At 56.8% G+C, this 19,871-nt stretch overlaps 1 protein-coding gene across 3 annotated transcripts in view; it reads right to left on the bottom strand.

Moving 5' to 3' along the window:
- Positions 1-18,966, bottom strand: part of RAB11FIP4 (RAB11 family interacting protein 4) — a 33,716-nt gene extending 14,750 nt beyond the window's left edge. The window contains exon 1 of one of the 3 annotated variants that reach the window (XM_042965984.1): positions 18,755-18,966. In XM_042965984.1, coding sequence (XP_042821918.1) covers positions 18,755-18,784 — 30 coding nt within the window. In that variant the 5' untranslated portion in view covers positions 18,785-18,966. Of the gene's footprint in view, positions 1-14,400; positions 14,426-18,508; positions 18,639-18,754 lie in introns of those variants that run through there. The other 2 variants (XM_042965987.1, XM_042965986.1) reach the window with 2 other exon arrangements.
- Between the last annotated feature and the right edge of the window lie 905 nt (positions 18,967-19,871).

The raw sequence follows: 19,871 nt of genomic DNA, 5'->3' as shown, positions 1-19,871 counted from the left end.
GCTTCCCCGCTGCAGGAGGCCCCGCTGTGACCCAAAGCCAGGCTCCTGACATGCCACGTCAGGGCCCTCAGCCACCCCTCGCTACACGCGCTCTCTCAACATGCCAGCCTTGTAAAATCAGCTGCCTCCCCACGCTGACACCTTTTCACTGTTTGCCCAAGGCAAGTTACGATTTCTAGAACCTCAAAACCATTTCTAGTAGCTTTCTTCTAAATTCAAGTAACATAAAGACAAGCTCTCAGAAAAGCTATACCCTGGCTGGTCTGGGACAGTACTGGTTTGGCATCTGTCCCAGACAAAAGTGGCCGTGTCACCCCTGCTACTCCCCTGGGAAAATCCTGACCCTGCTCCCATTCCTCTGGGCCCTCTGGGGAAGGGCTAGGTATAGCACCGGGCCTGGGAGGGGTGCCCCTGGAAGTGGGGACAGCCTGCTCTGATCCCGAACACCTCAGGAAGAGAGGCAAAGCGGGAGCAGGTGCTAGCAGGTGTGACCCCTCACTGGCTTGGAGACTAGGCAGTATGCCCTCCTCAAGAAGCTGGGCCTGGGGATTTACCCAAAACCAGGGGTTTCTGTAGAGATCGGAGAGGCCGGAGGCTGGGAAAACACGCCCTAGGCAGCTGCTTTGGCAGGGCAGGTCGGTATCACCAGTGTCCCCCTCCGCGTCCCCACCCCGTCTCCAGCTGGGACTGGATGCAGCTGGCCCCTGGCTGGAAGTGGGAGCCGGGAGGCACCCAGCCTGCCTGTGGGGCCCCTCTCCAGTGACAGCAGCAGGCCCTAAAGTCACCCCTTCCTCTGTAGGAGGTCGGCCCAGGCCGAATTCAACAGCTGGTGAAAAGGACCGACGGCGGGAGAGGGCATCCCCGCCTCAGAGGGGCCTCCGGTGCCCACCGTCCACACTTCCAGAAGGCGGCGCGGCAGGGCCTGGACACGATGATGTCGTTTGGTCCCGCCCGTCACCCACCCGGCCCTCAGGGGATGCTCCCTCCAAGCCACACACGTCACTACTCCATTCTCCTGGCGGCTAGTGCACGGAGGGCACGGGCCTGAGAGGCCCCACTCCACACTCCCCGTAAGAAGGGACCCTATGGTAGTAACCATGGCGATGAGAGCACCTGAACCCCCAACAGGCAGCACCGCAGCGAGCACATGGCAGGCGATTAGCAAGTATTTGTGGAAACGAACTGCCCTGCAGAACGGTGAGCTGGGGAGAGCCCACCCATGGCGACCTCGAGGCGTGGGTGCCCATCCGACTTGGCCACTGGCCGGCCGTGTGACCCTGGAGAAGTTGTTCGACTTCTGAGCCTCATCTACAGACGGGTAGAAATGCCTGCCCGGCAGGATCACCATAGAGAACGCAGAACGATGCCTCGTACCTCACGGGTGCTGGGATCGTGGCAAAGAAGAGAGCGGGCAGAGTGGCGCTGGGAACGAGCTCTGGAAGTGGACCGACTGGGTTCCAACCTCGGCTCCACCACTAAGTTCTGCAACCTTAGGTTTACTTCTCGGTGCCTCGGTTTCCTCGTCTACTGACGGAGTTCACGATGATCAGGAAATGAGTTAGGACTTGTGGTCGGCACACATGGAAGATGGTCAACAAATCTGAGCTATTCTGGTTGAGAGGAGACAAGCAGGGGTGCCCCTGTTGGCCCATGCAGCCCCGGGAGCCTACCGCTTTGACCCCCAGGGGCACACTGAGTGGAGGCAGGCTGGGTTCGGCTTCTGGAAGCCTGAGCTGCAGGTGCCTCTTTCTTTCTGCGCCCTCCCTCCCACCCCCAGGGCCATCTTCTGTGTATGCTCTTGGAAGGTCTCTCTGCACATTAATTACATGCTTTAACACGCGTTAGGATGAGACACTGAGCCGGCGAGGGAGTCCAGGAGGCTGGGGCACATCCACCCCCAGCCCCGGCAGTGGCTCTGCTCGCCAGGCAGTAACTTAGAGCCAAAGAACAGCTCCGTGGGGACAGGGCTGGGTAAAAATAGCTTGAGCGGGCACCTCCCAGCTTCCCTCGCAGCCAGGCACCAGCGGGCACACGTGGAACCCCACTGCAGGAAGGCACTGGGCGGGGGGTGGACACAAACCAAGCCTCGTGCAGTGGGGCTGGGCCGGGGATGAAATCCCTCCTCATAATCCCAGCCAGCTCACGGCCCGGGAAGTGACAGGCCTGCTCGAGCTCTCGCTGGGCCCCACAGGCAAAAGATTAAGGAGCAAACTTGTAGATGCTGATGCTCCCAGGTCCAGAGGGAAGGGGTGGGCTTACCTGGACTGGGATCCCCTACCCCCCACTGCGGCTCAGCCACCCATCAGGCATGGCAGCAGCAGAGATTAGTAAGCAATCCAGGCTGTGCCCACCTCCTGCCTGTGGCTGCCAACGCCCACACTGAAGCCAGGCCTGGCTCTGCTGGAGGGAGGCCGGTGCTCATCAGCGGCTGATAAGATTCTGGCTCAACAAAGGGTTACTCAGATGCCAGTCAAGGGGCAAGGGTGGGAATAAAGGGGGAGGGGAGTATCCACGCAGCAAGGCTGGTGCCTAAGCCTCAACTTCTGAACAGAAATAACGGCTCAGATACGAGGCCCCAGCTCATCCCCAACAAGGTCAAGGGCAGGCATGGGGGCACCAGGCCACCAAGCTATTACAGTTCATTTATCGCCCTTCTTGGCCAGCCCTGGGGACTGACTGCCTATTGTCAGATAAAAGCTCTGTAGCCCAAGCTGCCCACACAGGTGGGGGAGGCCAAAGCCAAGAAGACAGGACAGACTGCCATGTCCCCATTCCCAGGGGCCAGATCAGAGAGTGGCCAGGAACCATCCCTCTGTAGTGGTGGCAGCCAAGGCAGCTTTCAGGCTCTCTCCTCCCGGCCAGGGGCCCCTGGATCCACCTCTGGAACCCTCCTACCACCAGCAGCTCCAGACCAGCTCTCAACTGCGCTGGCCACTCCTGGCACAGGAGCCTTCAGGGGCAGACCTCAGCGTAGACCTTCCAAAAACTACTTTAACCTAACACGGACCTGCAGATCCAGGAAGGGGACAAGAGTGACAACTGGGGCTTCCTCGGGAGCTCATCTGTCTCAAGTGGGAAATGCTAAGAGGGTCTGATTCTCACATCAGCCCCTCGAGGGAGGGTCTAAGTCACCCAGCTTTACGGATAGAGAGACTGGGGCTCTCAGGCAGACTTGGTTCAGTCCCAGATCTGACCCCCACTGGCTGTGGAACCTCAGGCTGGTACTGAGAAGAGAAAGAGAAAGTCATGCCCATGTTTCTCAAGAACTCACATGCCATTTGCATGAAGCAAAGGCAGTCAGATAGGGAGTTCTCTACTGCACACGCCAAAACAGCGGAAGGGGCATGGAAGCCCATGTGGCCCTCTTTTCCATTTTTTAAAAAAATGTTTTATTTATTTTTGAGAGAGAGAGAGACAGAGTGCATGCACACACGAGTGGGGAGGGGCAGAGAGAGAGAGGGCGACACAGAATCGGAAGCAGGCTCCAGGCCCTGAGCTGTCAGCACAGAGCCCGACGTGGGGCTCGAACTCACAGATCGTGAGATCGTGACCTGAGCCGAAGTCGGACGCTTAACCGACTGAGCCACCCAGGTGCCCCTCTTTTTGATGTTTTTAATTGTAACCCTTGAGCTGTCTCTCTTCCCAATCTCACACCTTCTCCCCACAACCAACGCTACTGCTAAGGTAGTATCACAGGAGTGCAAGAGAAAGAGAGGGCATGAGGTAGCTCCCAGAAAAATTCAGAAACAAGGAGGTCTGATAGCCCCCTGGCAGCTAGATTAAGACGAGGGGTAAGCAAATTTCCGGCAGGGTGGCCAAGCAGAGGGACTGAGCATTAAGGGATCTGGTGTTGCCCCAGGAAGGGGCCAGGAAGGAGGGTCTAAAGCAGACCCTGGCAGCACCCATCCAGGCACCGGCCAGAGGTGTTTGGTCTCCTGGCCCGCATGTCCAGCCTGTCCCAAGGGCGGTGGGGTCCAACTTAGCTGGCACCAGAGCTTGAGATCATTCAACGTCCATTCAGACCTTCTAACCAGCTCCCCGTGTCCAAGCTCACCCACCACCCTTCTCATCATAGCAAACATCCAGTAGCCTGCCGAGCACGGGAAGAGGACTGCCCAAGTTCACTGCCAGAGCGCACTTCTCACTATAAATGAAGCCGCTGGCGTTCTGGCTCTGCGTGTCCACCTAGGGACAATCTGTGGGCATGGGTAGCACTTGAGTCCCAGCGGTGAGGGAAGGGCCAACGAGATCTGGTTTTCAGGCCTGTTTAGGCTTTGGGCCAGACTGGGGACCCTGCTGGAAAGGCTCCTCACAGTGAGGTGATGCACTCCACCAGAGACACTCCAAGCCCTCTTTCCCCACCCTGCCACTTCCAACCCAATAACATGTTGGAGCACGTCAAATGTTAGCGGTTAAAGAATAAAAACGTATTACTACAAAATCTAATGGAGAAAAAAATGTTATAAAAAAAATGCTGGGGGCGGGGTGCCTGGGTGGCTCAGTCGGTTAAGCGTCCGACTTCAGCTCAGGTCACAATCTCGCGGTCCGTGAGTTTGAGCCCCACGTCAGGCTCTGGGCTGATGGCTCAGAGCCTGGAGCCTGCTTCTGATTCTGTGTCTCCCTCTCTCTCTGCCCCTCCCCAGTTCATGCTCTGTCTCTCTCTGTCCCAAAAATAAATAAATGTTAAAAAAAAAAAATTTTTTTTTAAATAAAAAAAAAATTGCTGGGGGCATCTGGGTGGCTCAGTCAACTGAGCATCCGACTTCGGCTCAGGTCATGATCTCACAGGGGTTCACGAGCTCAAGCCCCACTTCGGGCTCTCTGCTGTCAGCGTGCAGCCTGCTTTGGATCCTCTGTCTCCCTCTCTCTCTCTCTCTCTGTCCCTCTCCCACTTGCCCTCTGTCTGTCTCTCAAAAATAAATAAACATACAAAAAAAAAAAAAAAAGAAAGCTTAAGTCATCTGAAAGGAAGGAAAAAAAGGAGGAAAAGGAAGACCAAAGCTGTTAACCATAGTGATGCATTAAATGAAAATGGGATAAAGCATACTATTAAAAGACAAATACTGTCAGACTCGATAAAAACAACAGCTATGTGCCATTTACAAGACACAAATTTAAACATCAGAACGCAGGTCAAAAGTAAAAGAAGGAAGGGGCGTCTGGGTGGTTCCTTCCCTGGAGCATGCGACTCTTGATCTCGGGGTCGTGAGTTCCAGCCCCACGTTGGGTGTAGAGCTTACTTTTAAATAAATAAATAAATGAATAAAGCTGGAGATTTTAATTCATCTCTCTTGGTAACTGATGGAGCAGGCAAACAAAAGAACGAGAAGGGAGACAGAAGATCTGAACCACACCAACTAGACCTGACGCAAACAGCACACTGTACCCAACAACTGCAGAAAAAAAACCACTAGGTCGAAGGTTGATGAGGAATGGGATGCTTGCACAGCACCGAAGAGTCACCCACGAGATTACTACCAAACACCACTCCCCTCCCCATCATCTCTATCATGGAGAAAGTAGGCTATTGTCACTTTAACGCAGGGATCAAACCTCGCATCACTAATTGGGAATACTCAGACGCTGGCCTCCTGATGTGATACAAGAGGAAGGAAGCAGCCTCACCGCTCACGTAGTCTTAACAAAACACTCCATTCTAATCGGGCCTGAAGATCTAACCTTTACTAAACAGGAAGATGTAGGATAGAGGAACAAGTTACACAGCACTACAGAGAAAAACAGCAGGCAGACAGGATGTGGCAACTTCTACAAGACAGCTAGCTGGCCTGATCGTCTGAAAAAGAGAATGTCCTAAAGAAGAGAACAGGGATTTTCTCAGATCAGTAGTCCTTAGCCTTTAATGTACATCAGAATTGTGTGTACATGTGTGTGTGTGTGGGGGGGGGCGGTTATGGTGGTGATGAATTGCTAACTTGGGCTGAATCAGAGTTTCTCATTCAGTAGGCCTGGGTCTGCATTTCCATAGACTGAAATAGGTTTTTGTAAAAAGTGCATCTCTAACACGTTCTCGGGTGATGCTGCTGGTCCCAGGACCACCCCGTGAGGACCACTGTTTTAGATTTATCAAGAGACAGAAAAACTAAATGCTAGCCTTGATTAGATCCCAGTTCAAACAAGCAAACACCCACCTAGCTACAAAGGACCTACTGGGGTCAAAATGGAAGCTAGGGTAGGGACTGCATATTGGGCGATATTCGGGAATCATGCTTGCTAATTATGCTTGCTAAGGAGAAATACCCCTGCGTTTTGATAACGCGTTGCCTAATTTCCTTTCAAGTGGTTTGGGGGGGGCGGGGAAGTTACACACAGGGATAAAGCAAATGTGGTGGCAGCACTGGTGAGTAACTGGGGCGTGCAAATCCTCACTGGGACGGTCTTCCTTCCCGTCCTGCTCCATGATGCTCCGTCCTGCTTGCAGGGGCTGACTGGGGCACCGTGGAGGTCCTCTTGCGTGGCCGATGGAGTCACGGCCGTTGTAGGGGCCGTAAGGTGGGCTCTGGCACCTTGGGGGCTGAGAGGGGGTGCTGGGGACCCCTGCAGAAGGCTGCTTCGGGCAAGACCTTGGGGAGTTATGCAGGTTTGCAGGCCCCACCCTCAACGGCTTCCCATAATCAGTTCTCACAGGTCTTATTTTTTTCAGGAGGTCGGCAGAAAGAAACGTACATAAAACACGAAAGACAGTTGCCCCAGACTTGCTGAACTGGTTAAGGAAAAGTGTAAAATCTCTGACACAGTTAGCTATTTAAAAGGAAGATGAAAAAGTGAAGCCATAAAGAATGCTGTATCCTAGAGGCAGAGGCAGCAGCAATAGGGAGCCCGGTGAAGCGACAGAACCTCAAGGGTCAAAACCCCACGAGAATAAGGACTGGAAGAGGAACAGTCTGGGTTCCAAATGATCAGATCAGGAGGCAACGGTGGCTCAGGCTCTAGAACGTAAACCAGGAGTCAGAACACGGGAACCTTTTCCGAATACGGCACTTGGCCAAGAGCCACCCCGACAGGCCCATCGGCAACAGTGGGCCTTTGCCCACAGGCAGAGCTGCCTCCCATCCCCTCCACGCAGGGCTCTCTCCCTGCACGCCAGGCTCTGCTCACACTCCTCTCCCTCCTCCCCCTGCAGGACGGTTCCAGAGAACCTTTCTGTTATGGGCAGAACTGTGTCCCATCACCCCCCAAATTCACATGGTGTAGTCCCAACCCCAGTACCTTAGAGTGTGACTGCATTTGGACAGAGGATCTTTAAAAACGTAATTATGGGGCACCTGGGTGGCTCAGTCGGTTAAGCATCCGACTTCGGCTCAGGTCATGATCTCTTGGTTCGTGGGTTCGAGCCCCGCATCGGGCTTCGTGCCGACAGCTCAGAGCCTGGAGCCTGCTTCGGATTCTGTGTCTCCCTCTCTCTCTGCCCCTCCCCCACTCATGCTCTGTCTCTCTCTTGCTCTCTCTCAAAAATAAACATTAAAAAAAATTAAAAAGGTAATTATATTAAAATGAGGTCATAAGGGAGGGCCCTAATTCAATCTGACCGGTGTCCTTAGGAGGAGGAGGAGGAGGAGGAAGACATTAGGACACACGGACACCCATGCCCACAGGGACCACATGAAGACACAGGGAGAAGACAGTCACCTGCAAGTCAAGGAGAGAGGCCTCAGAAGAAACCAGGCCTGCATACACCTTGGTCTCGAACTTGAGAAAATTAATTTCAGCTGTCTACGCCAGCCAGTCTATGGCACTTTGTTGTTCTGGCGGCCCTGGCAGATGAACGCCCCTTCCTTCCCCGCTCGGAAGCCTGCACGGAAACCCCCCAGCGCCACCTGGGTTTGTCAGCCCCCTTCCCACCCTGATAATAATGGCAAATTCCTTCTCGGCCAATTCAGTTCAACCTCTGCAGACAGCTACTGGGCCTCTAGAACCTCAACAAGAGACTTGGGGTCTCTGCTCAAAAGAAATGTTAGCAGTATCTCAAAATGATGGTGAGAGAGAAGCCATTTCTAAAGAGACTAGATTTTGCTGACGCCGAAGCTTGGTGGATCTAGAATGATCAGGATGATGTTTTGTAAACATCATAAGCGTGTGTGTGTGTGTGTGTGTGTGTGTGTGTGTGTGTGTGTATACATACATATATATGTATATATGTATAAAACAGTCTAAGTAAATTATTTGTTTCTTGTGTTCTCTGAATAGTAATATTTCAGTTTTAAAGGAAAGCGTATGTGCAATCCAGCCAGAGACATTTGAAACTGCTAAGGCAATTTTTGTTTACTCAGAACTGTATTTAGTGTGGTTATAGTACAAACGTAAAAGTTATTTTACCTAAAAAGTGAATGGTTAACAAGGGAAGAGATCAGCAGTTAGCCCCGGAACCACGGGCGCGTGCCAGTGTCTGATCCTGGGGCAGGCCACCTCTGTGGCCAGGAGCACCCACTAACTGAGCAAGGTATTACCAGTTTCTCCATGCCAGACAGTATTTCTGGTTACTTGAAACTCAGAGCAGACTTCTTCCCCTCAACTGTGGTCGGTTTGGGAAGGGGGGCCCCTACCACTCCTGGGACACGTGGGCACCTTGGCTCCGACACCAGCCTCCCTCAGGCCTGGTCAGGACTGGAGCTCCCCTCCCGTTTTGAGGCTGGCCGTCCAGGGTCAGGGATGGCGACCGAGGGGCCAGGCAGACACTGTGGCTGAATCTGGCTAAGTGACCCATCTCCAAGCAAAAACCACAGGGGAGGTGGCCCCAGGGTGAACTGCTCCCGGAGGGACCAGGCCCTTGATGGGATGTGACCGTCCTAACAGAGCCCTAGGTCCCAGATCTGAGTGCTCAGTGAACGTACCTCCTGAACAAAAAGGATTCAGGGGCCACCTGGTCTACCTCCGCCCCCAAACGGAGCTGATAGTCTTGATTTTCAAGCGAGAATGTGGGCTTCAGAGGCAAACTGTTGGGGATTAGGAAAACAAAACTTAATTGCTTCCACATCTGGAAACCAAATCCAGCAGCCAGCCCCAAGAATTCCAGGCACGTCAGCTGATGGAGAAGCTGCAGGTCAAGGGAGGGGCTTCCTGTGAGCGGAGTCCCCCCACACGCACCTACCCGAATCCACAAGACAGGTCCACGTCATGTGGCCAGGTGGGAGAAAGGAAAGGAAGGGGCCACACAGGAGCACCTACCAGGTGGCATCTGCGGTGTGCTATACTGAGGTGGTCTCGTTTTCTTCCCCCAAAATCTCTGCAAGTAAACACGGTCTCCTCCTTACAGGTAAGGACCCGGGGTCCAGAGAGTTGAATTGACCTTCCCCCAAAGTTAGGCTGCCATTTTTCTCTCCAGCCCTGTTGTCACGCAGGATAGAGCCACGTGAACCCGAAACAGGAACCCCCGGACATCAATCACCCCATCTAAATTCTCAGAAAAGACTTCCCAAGCCACCCCCCCCGGGAAGCATCAGCTCCCACCCAGCCACCGGGCCTACTGCTCAGGAAGCCACAGCCAGGTGTCAAGCAACCCAAATGTCAAAGGCGAATTAACAGGCTGCAAGTTGAAAGGGGCGCACATCAAGGGTTCTCCTGGCTCTTTGAACAGGCAGCTATTTTGGGCTACAAATTATAGCTTTTAAAGATGTGGCTGTTTGAAGTGAGGGCTTAATGACTCACACAGTCAAGAGTTTGTGGGGGCTCGCTTTGGGGGCTCCGTGTTTTACCATCACAATAAGAGCGTAAAGAGGGGCTTGGGATGGGCCAGCAGTGGCCCAGGTCAGCTCTCCTGCCTCTCACAGTCCACCAGGTGGACCGAGCCATATTCCTTCACGGGACACCCTCAAACGAGGGGACGTGAACTTCCCAGGGAGAGGCTATGATCTTTCTGCTCCAAGGAGAGCACATCTGAACGGAGCTGACCAACAGGCCAGAGCTGGGCAGGTCCCTACTTCATTCCCTTCTTTGCACAGAAAGCTTCAGGTTTGCAGGGCGTCTGGGTGGCTCAGTCGGTTAAGTATCTGACTTCGGCTCAGGTCATGATCTCACAGTTTGTGGGTTCTAGCCCCGCGTCGGGCTCTGTGCTGACAGTTCAGAGCCTGGAGCCTGCTTCGGATTCTGTGTCTCCCTTTCTCTCTGCCTCTCCCCTGCTTAAGCTCTCTCTCTCTCTCTCTCTCAAAATAAATATTAAAAAAAAAAAAAAAAAAAAGCCTCAGATTTGCAAGGCCAAGCAGAGTGCCAGCATTTACCCACAGCTAATGGCCAGAGCTTCCGGGGCAGACAGACTGGGATCAGGCAGGCCATGGGCGAGGCAACTCTTCCGCACCCCCACCCCCCCAGCCCCCTGCCAGAGCCTCTATTTTTATGACCTTTGGGCACCTCCCATCATGCCAGAACCCTAGCAGTGCTCCCAGCAGGCCCCAGTCAGATGCTGCCTGTCCTCTGCCTCTGCCAGGTCCAGCTCCCCAGGCCGGAGGTCCCAGGGCTGCCATCTCACACAGGCACCAGAGCGCAGCTTGGGGGCGCCACGGGCCAGGCAGGTGGAGCCGGCTCAGGTCCCTTCCCGGGCTCTCCCGCAGTAGGAACAGGTAAGGGCTCTGGGTCCAGCCACAAGCCATAGCCTGGGGCGCAGAGGGCAAGAGGTCCCCACGGCGAGTACAAGGCCACCGATGGTCCATGAACTTTGGCCCTGTCAAAGGGCCCATGAGCTCCCCAGTGGCCACAAAACCAGGCCCTGTCTCAGACAGGCACACGTAGTCAGTCCCGTCCGGCTGGTCTCAGCCTCCCCTCCCTTGTCCTCCAAGCTCCTGCCCAACGTTATCACCACCCCCGCGCTTTGACACGTGCTGCTCCTCGTGCCTGAAACACAGTTTCTCCCCATGCCACAAAGCCCTGTCCCTAAAGAAGCCCCCGTCAGAAAGTCACTGCACACAGGAGGCCCATCCTTCCCCTCCCAGCCCAGAGCTGAACTCCTGGGGCCCTCCAGGCATCGCTGGGCATGAACCTCGGGCCCCTTCTCTGTCCCCATGACTCTCTCCCTGGGACATGGGGCGAGGCGACTGTACCCTACCCAGCAGGGAAATCTTTCCACCCCAGCCTTGGCACAAGAACCCACAGATTCCCCCTGTCCCCAGCCAGGAGCCGTGTGGTAGCCTTGCTCCCTGGGCAGGAGGCTGCGTCCCAAAGGGGCCACCACGCCAGCTGCTGCGGGCTCTCTGTAGGAAAGGCTGTGCCCCGACCCCGGCCCGGTTTCTCGTGGGGCTGGGTAATTCTCACACCACTCGCTGCGCGCCAAGGACAGACGCCACCCTCGTGCCAGGGCTCACGTACCACCTCATCTGACACCATACACGATACAGAGGGAGTCGGCTGCTGGCTTCTGTCGGGATCTCAGGAGGGAGAGAGGCAGAGAGACCTCCGATGAGAACACGGCTTGAAAGCGCCGCCTTCCTGGGGAGTCTCTGTCCGGCCAGCATCCCTCGCCGAGGCCCTGCTCAGGGCCGCCCACTTCCGGCTGGGTGTCCCCACGTGGCTTCAGCCAATGCCTCAAACTCAGCCCGCTGCTCTCTCAGCGAGAGGCCCACCGCGTCGACCTCACCCCTCTGAAGGCGCGGAGGTCCTGACCGCCGGCCCCACTCCTTCCCCAAGGCCAGCCAGGCTGCCCGACACATCCTGCTCACCCGGGCCCCTGCACCTCCACCCCTGCAGTTCCCGGCCCCGAGCTCCTCCGTCTGTCTCAGGGCATGCACCCCAAGGAGACAGAAGGTGGTCTTAAACAGTCGAGAGAGACCAGGAAAGAACACCTCCCTTAAGCACCTAGCATGTGCCAGGTGTTTTTGTGCATCAGCCACCATAGAGAGGAGAACACTCAGGCTCAGAGAAGTTGGGTAACCTGCAAAAGGTCACAGAGCCGGCAGGGCTGGGATGTGGACAAGGTCTGACCTGGATGCAGCAAGAAGGGTATAGACAACAGGTTGAACCTTGCAGGCCACGGGCCCAGGGGTCAGCAAGGCTAAAGAATGTGGGCTTGAGCTGCCGCCCCCACAGCCCACTAGGCCCCAGACCCCTGTCAGCTGAGGTTCCTAGGGCCCATGCCACCCTGGCCATGAGGCAGAGCCCCCTCCCCTTTCCCTACGCAGGGAGCTTCAAAGAGGCTACATGTGGGAAGATTTTACAGGAAGGGAGAGGGGAGAGATGGGAAAGAAAATTGCTAAAGGGAAACACACGTGAAAATGAAAACTCGGGCACAGTGGGAGGAGGAGGGAAGGAAGGAAAAGGCGATGTTCGAGGATTATAAACAGAGTCAAGAAGCCCAGATAAATTATACCCCCTTCCCTCTGCTACCTTGGGAAGGCCAGTAACTCACTCTCTGCCTTCACCTCCCTCTCAATCGAGCTGGAATGGGACAGCGTGACCTTAGAGGATACCCAGCAAGAGAGAAATGGAGAAAGAGGCCTCACGCCCAACCATGACAACTGTACAGCCACGATCCGCATTCGGTAGGGGAAGAACTTGAGGCTCAGAGAGGTCGCTCTACTTGCCCTAGGTCACACAGCTCGTGCGCGGTAAAGCCGGAACCTGAGCCCCGGTCTGCCTGGTGTCCAACCTCGTCCCCTTGAATCACATCACAGGGAGTGTCCCCTCACACAACCTTCCCCCCACTACAAGGTGGCTCTACTCCCCTCCCCGAAGAAACTGGGCAAATCACACAAGTTATCTAGAGGTTCCTTAGTTTCTGCGCTTTGTTAAATCCCAGAGGCCTTCGATTTTTAAGACGCACCATTATTCCGAGTACACCAGGAAAGAAACGGTGCTGCCAGAAAGGACAGCACGCCAACGAATGTACGACACACGCCAACCAAAGATGTTAAAACGTGGGGGGAGAAAGTGTCTGACAGTCTGTAGAATACGGTGTGAGTGGGGAATGGGGACTCGGTCACTGGTCTTTAGACTGTGTGTGACGCGAAGGGGAGAGGACATCTCCACACACGCACGTGCACTCACTCACGCACACCCGGCGGCTGTGGGACCCTTCTCTGCTGGTAAGCGACGCAGTCTGGCAGGTAAGACCCGCCTGTCAACAAGAACCCTTGTTTCACCAGGAGTATGTCGCAGTGACAGGCAGAGGCCGTCCTGACCACCACGCACACGACAGCAGGCCCGGCCAGCCTCGGCTCCGTGGAGCGGCCCACCTCTCGGCGGCCAGGCCCGGTGAACAGGTAGGCTCGCCCCTTGGAAAACCACCAAGGGCAGTCACCCGACGCGGCCCGTGGCTGCACAGTCCACACCTTTCTGGCCCCTCTCCTGCTCTCCTGGGGCCTTGTAGGCAGAGGCTGGGGGCTGGTGGCGGCACGGGGGCACACCGCCCCAAGCTGGCTCCCCCGGCCGGGCACAGGCGGACAGACGGGTAGGCCCCGGGCTGCAGGTGAAGGGGTGAGGGGTGAGGGGTGAGGGGTGGGCCACACCCCGGCACAGCAGGCAGGGCAGGACAGGAAGGACCAGGTAGAGCCCCGCACCACGCCCGAGGGAGACGCCTGTCACCGAGGGAGACCTCTCACCTCGACCTCTCACCTCTCTCACCTCGGAACACGCTTTGCATAGCATTCACAGACTGCCACTGCCAGTCACTTCGCTCCGCCCCCCAGGGTCCGCACCTACAGAGGCTGAGTGGGGCTATTTAAAAGACACAGGGACTGAGGAAGAGTGGAGTTTTGCTCCTCCCGTCAAGGCCTTCCGATAGCAGAGTTTCTTCTCTACTGCTTTCCTGTCTCTGCAAAAAATCCCGCGAGGTGCTAAGGTTATCAGTCACAAGGATCCAACCAATAGACTAAAAATAACAACTCACTCACAAGCCAGGCACAGTTTTAAGTGCTTTTCGTACATTTACGCGCCTCACCCTCGTCTTGCACAGGAGGAACGGGAGGCGCAGAGAGAGGACAAACGGTTCGCCCAAGATTCCTGGCAGGGGCAGGATTTGAACGCAGGCCGCCTGACTCCGGAGCCCAGCCTCCGGGGCACCACAGCACCCTGCCTCTCTAGCTAGCTCACCACCCACCAGGTGCCAACCAAGCAAGTGTCCGAAACCGCTCTGGGCCTCTTAGGTGGCAGGGGCCCAGTTTCTCTTCGCCATCGCCCTACGGAGGCTCAGAGAGGGGAGGCAGCTTGCCTGGAGTCCCAGAGCGAGCAAGCCACAGAGCCAGGGTCTCAACAGAGACCAAAGAAATGTTCTACTTGAAGAAACCAGGCCCTGGGTGGCTGAGCATGAGAGGAAGGCACCGGTGTTTTGAGGTGGGTATTTCTCCCAGGAAAGCCAGCAAGGAAAATCCTACTCCTGTGGGCTCTCCTGTCTGAAGAGAGAGACAGAAGTTCGGTGCAGAGCAGACCTCGCCCACCAACCCCACTCAATGACCCTCTTACCCCCAAGTCTGCTGCAGACCACACTGGCTACTGGAAACGCAGGTTCCCTTTCCATGCAGTTAGCCTTGCAGACAGCGGCGGGGCGGGGACAGATGACTAAGAGAGAGAGAGCTCCCTCCCACTCTCCCACACTCCAGTTCTGTTCGGGCCTTCCTCTTTTTGGTCCCTTAAAAGAGAAAGGCTCCCAGGAGCAGGGCCACAGCTATTAATAATAACTGCCACAGAGTTTTGTTTTCATTTGAATCGTGTTTACATCGCTGGGAAAGAACCAACTTGTCTGGGAAGACGAAACAGGTTGAATCAATGAAGAGTATGGCCGACAGTCGGAAAACTTCCCGTTTCTTGAAGGAAGTCAAGAAGCGGGGTTCAAAACGTTGGTGTTACTAGTACCGGCCGGCCAGCAGGGGCTGGGGCCAGAGGTCACGTAGACCCCACAGCTCTGGATCTCCACCCAGACCTGCCGGTTGTCCACTTCCTCCCTGTACACACACACACACACACACACACACACACACACACACACACTCTCTCTCTCTCTCTCTCTCTCTCTCTCTCTCTCTCTCTCTCTCTTTTGGGGACCCAGGCTGGACAGAGCTTAGCCCCAAAGGTGCTGCCCAGGTATGTGAGCACCTTTGCTAGGCTTCTTAGGAGACCAGGGCACAGAACTGGAAGTGAAGGAAGGCTTGGGCACCCTGGGGCCCGGGGAGGTCGGGAGCCCAGGGAGATGTCTGGGGCTGGTCAGAGCATGGGTCTTGGGCACTGGACTTGCTACACTACACCCCCACTGGTGTGGACCCATGGGCACAGGGAGACGGCCCCAGCTCTGCCTGCTCACGCGCCGCCGTGCACAGGTCACCCAGGCGGTTCCGCTCATAAGATTTGTGTGGTGGGAATAACATCTGGCAAGAAGGGTTTCCGCATTCACGGGGACAGGCTTCTCTGACCTGACCCCGCCTGGGGGCAGGAAAGTCCACAGCAGCGATGGCCACATGCAGACACTTCTCCTCAAGAAATGCCTCGGTGCCCAGACCCGTCAACAGCAAGGGTTTGGAGAGAGCAGAGCAACGAAATGTGTTTTGTGCGTGTGGATTTCTACTCTCAACTGTGCTGTTCATCTCGTGGGGCCTGGGCGCTCCCTCGGCAGCATGATATGCCCCCAGTCTGAACATGTGCCGCCTGCCCCTGCCCGGCTCCCTCTCCAATCACAGCAGCCTCCCTGCACTTCCGCGGACACACCTCGCCAGCCGTGGTCCTACCTCAGGGCCTTTGCAGGTACTGCTCCCGCTGCGTGAACGTCTTTTGTCAAGCCGCCACTTCTCAGCAAGGACTTCTCTGCTCATTCTGTTTAAGTACACAACACCCACTGCCTGGCTTTCTCTCCTGCCACCCCACACGCTGCACATTCTACCTGCTTGACGGCCATCACGTGAGCTCCTTGAAGGCAGGGACTGTTGCTGTCATTTGCTGCCATATCTCCAGCGCCCAGCACAGTCTAGCACAAATCAGAGGCTCAAGCATTTGACAGATGAACTGCCTGTGCCGGGCAGTGTGCTGGGTGGGGGCTGGGCAAACAGAAAGGGGGAAGGGCCTGTGCCCCGGAATGCCGTCTAAGAGGAGACTGCCACACCGCATCCAGGAGATGTGATCACACAATGTCCAGGGAGACGCAAGGTGGGCCCGACAAATCACATGGCCGTCTCGTTGTGCCCAGCTGGCCATGGGGCAGGACTGCCCGTTAATCCATCTGGGAGCCCAGGCAGGAGGAAGACGCAAGCAGCCCTCCTCCTTGGAACGGCCAGTGTTTTGATGCCATCAATGCCTCATTACTGAGTCAAGAGCCAACAGAGCAGACCCAGAAGAAAACAGAGCCCAACCCCAGGGACTCTCCACGCCAGGCAAAGCCAAGGCACGGTGCCCCACTGCCAACTCCAGGCAGCAGGCAGACCAGATAAAGATGCGTCCTGCTGAGCTCTGTGCCAGGAGACCGAGCACAGAGCCAAAGAGTGGGCACCCTCGTCCAGGCTGTCCCTCCCCCATCCGAGGTCCTGAGATGCCTGCCTTCTAGGAATCGCTCACCTTTTATTTTATTGGGAACCTTTCTCCCTCCTCCCTACCCACAGCTAAAATATATACACGGAAGTGAAATGGTGAGCGAGATCAGTTGTGAAACATCCCTTGGCATAACATGGCACCTCAGAAGAGGGACAGCCAGCCCTAGGAAAGGAAGTTTCTAGCCACCTAGAGGGAGAGGGGGAGAGTGCGGGAAGGTGAAAGCCAGGAGGGCTTCAGGTGAACAGCTGAAGGGAAAGCCCAGGACATGGGGCAGCTGGTCCCACCAAGTAGGAAGGGGGCTAGTAGGCTATGAAGGGGCCAGTGTGCTTGGGGCGGGGAGGGGCACAGTGCTCTGAAGAGACGGAAGGATGGGGGAGCAGGGAGGCCAGTCAGCAAGACCTCAAGCTGCAGCCCAGGGCCTCCCCAAGGCAGGCTGCTCCAGGCCTCCTGATTTCTGGTCTTTTCTTCCCTTGACTAAAAGTCCTTCTCAAGGACAGACTCTAGGTAGTCTCTCCTGCTGGTCTTCCTTGGGGCAAAGGTCACACCTCCAGGCCTGTTCACCAGGCCTGGCTAGTCAGGTCCCTGCCCGAGGCAGCCTTATCTCTCTGCTGGCCTTAGTCAACCACCCCTCCCCCTCCACTAAAGCCCAGGGTCCCCCAAACAACAAAGCTGGTCCCCAGAAGGCATTCTCCGAACTGTGATGTCTACCACGAGTGCCAAGACCTTCCTGGGCTTTCCCCCATTCCTCCAGGCCACACACCCCTCCCAGTGAAGTCACAGGAACCTCAGAGACAACCCAGATCAATGTGCCTGAGGGCTCAGGGGAGTTGGACAGGTAACAATTCCACCCAGGTTTTCAGTCTCCTAGAGCCTGCAAACACCTTAGGGACAGGGAAGTGTCCCTGTGTAACAGCCCCTGGGCACATAAGCAGCATTTCATGAATGCCAGCTCAGCAGGGTTAAGGTTTGGGTCAGTCTATCTGGGTAAGCTGGTGCCTGGCTTATGGCAAGACCCCAGTCAATGGCAATGACCCAAGGACTCCGCCAAGGCTGAGCTGGATAGTTACAGAGACTCTCATGGCAAAGGTCTGATATACACATAATTGGTAACCTCCCCCTCTTTGAGACTCCCTTCTCCCTAACCTGGCAGCTACGTTTCATCAGGGGAAGGACCTGGAGATGCCCCAGGGGATGTGCCCACACCACCCCTTTCCCTGGAACCCAAACAATTAGCACCTGCCACCACCAAGGGAGGAGAGGTGAACCATTAGAAACCATCCCAGGGGTTTGTCAAAACAAGAAGTGAGGGCGGAGTGCAGGAATCCAGCCCCCTAACGATCCTTTGAGGAGGAGGCCTATAAATAAGTCAGACAAGGAAAACTGGCATTATCTGTCAGGGTGAGTGATGTGTCACCTACAGCCATCTGTGGGAGAACGGGGCTGGGGAGAGGGACAAATGGTGGAAGAGGTACGCTGGAGGCTGTGCAAGGATGAGAAGGAATAAAGTCCAGGGCTGAGTAGGGACCAGGTTCCTAAAGCACAGATATGGTTCTCCAGAGGCTGCTCGCCAAGGCCTCAGAGCCGCCTGTGGCCCGCAGAGAAGCGGCTGTGACAACAGCCAACTACTACCTGGGCCGACCGCAGGCTTTCGGGGCCGGAGGGCAAAGAGCTGTGAGTCCGCAAATACCTCCGGCCTGGGCGACGTCACGGCTGCGAAGGGGCAGGGCCCTGGTCCCAAACCCCGAACGAGGCTGGCTCTCCCTCTTGCCGGGCAGAGCCCCTCGGAGAGGCGAGGGAACCCCGGCACAGGCGCGGTGCAGCCGCCGAAGAGCTATGGAAAAACTTCGCCGGCGCACAGCCCCCTGCGGGACTCGGCGGAGCCAAGGGCAGAGAGCTGGAACAACACCGGTCCCGGAGGAGCAGGCGCGCTGGGAGCGGAGGTGGGACGCGGAGGCGCCTGGCTCACTAGATCCCCCTAAAAACACTTTTGGAAACTGCGCCGAACAAGCGGCCCCTTCTCCCCGGGCCCGGGGGCTAGCCCTGCCCACCCCCGCACCTGGGAGCCCGCAGAGGACCCGGAGGGGACAGCGGCTTCTCTTCCGTGGCCCAGCGAGCGAGGACGCAGGTAACCCGACCTCCCCGGCCAGGGCCGAGAGGGCGGATACTCCCGGGGCGGGAGCGGGCGCCTGGGCTGCGGGCGAAGTTCCGCGCTCTGGCAACTTCCCTGGCCCCGGGACGGCGGGCCGGGCCAGGTGCGCGTCGCCGGAGCCCCGCGAGCCCGAGCCCCTCGGCCGCCGCTTACCTGGCCCCCGGAGGCGGGCGGGGTGCGCATCCCCCGTCCGGCGGCGAGTCGGTGCGCTGCGGAGGGGCAAGGAGCGGGCGGGCGCTGGTCGGCGGGGCGGGCGAGAACGCGGCGGGCAGCGAGGAGCGCAGGGACGATCCCCGCCGCTCCGTGGCCGCTCGCTCGCTTTCGGCTCCAGTTGAAGGCGCCGGCCCCGCCCCCACCCGCGCCCGTTGCCGGGAGACCCGCGTGGGCCGAAGGGCTCTTTGTATCAAAGCTGCCGTGACATCACGAGGCGCCCGGGCCCGGGGATCGTAGGGGCGGGGCCTCGCGCCGGGGGCGGGGCCGGAGGAGGAAGCCGGGTCTGGGAACCCGAGCCGCGGGGGGCGGGGCCCAGGTAACCCCGCCCCCTAAGGTAGGGGCAGGTGGCAGCCGCGGCGCGGACCAATGGCCGCGCGGGCTCGGGCGGGCCCAAGCTCCCCACCCGGGAGGGCGCCTGTGGAGGTGGGGCTCGCCCGGGCCCGCCCGAGCCCGCGTCGCAAGGTTACTGCCGCCCAGGTTTGCGCGGCCCGGACCCTGGGATTCCAGGAGACCGATTCTGTAAGTTCACACGCCTGCCTGGCGGGCGCCGTCGCTGCCGCTGCCCTGCCCAGGCCACTCTCACTGTTTGCGGTCACCGTCCTATGAGATTCCCGGCTAGCGCTTCCGCGCTCACATTTGCGGACCCGAAGGAAGACCTGCCAGACTCCCAGCCCCCTCGCGCACTACCACCACCATCAGCCCGCGACCGGTGACTCCCAAATTGAGTCTCATCCCGAATCGCACTCACAACTTTCCGGATCTTCGTTGTAAAGTCAAAAGTTGTCTTTATAACCAGCCCAGGAATAAAGAACCAAACGGCAACACGAACTAAGAACAAAAAAGGAAGTATCCCCGTATTAAATCCTAGTAAATACAATTTAAGTAAAAAATATGCCCCCCTCGTAACTCCTCACTATGCTCTGGATTAAAGAAAGCAAAAATGTAAAGCAGCAAATATTGCAAAAGTTTCTCTTCAATTCGATGTTACTTGTGCAACTGGGGGTAGGGAGTGGGGGATTTATCTTCCTAATTGTCCCAGGCTAACATGAAGGCCCTT

The sequence above is a fragment of the Panthera tigris genome, chromosome E1, assembly GCF_018350195.1.
Source record: "Panthera tigris isolate Pti1 chromosome E1, P.tigris_Pti1_mat1.1, whole genome shotgun sequence".
Taxonomy (NCBI): domain Eukaryota; kingdom Metazoa; phylum Chordata; class Mammalia; order Carnivora; family Felidae; genus Panthera; species Panthera tigris.
The sequence above is the reverse complement of the archived record's forward strand: the minus strand, read 5'-3'. Positions and strand labels throughout refer to the sequence as shown.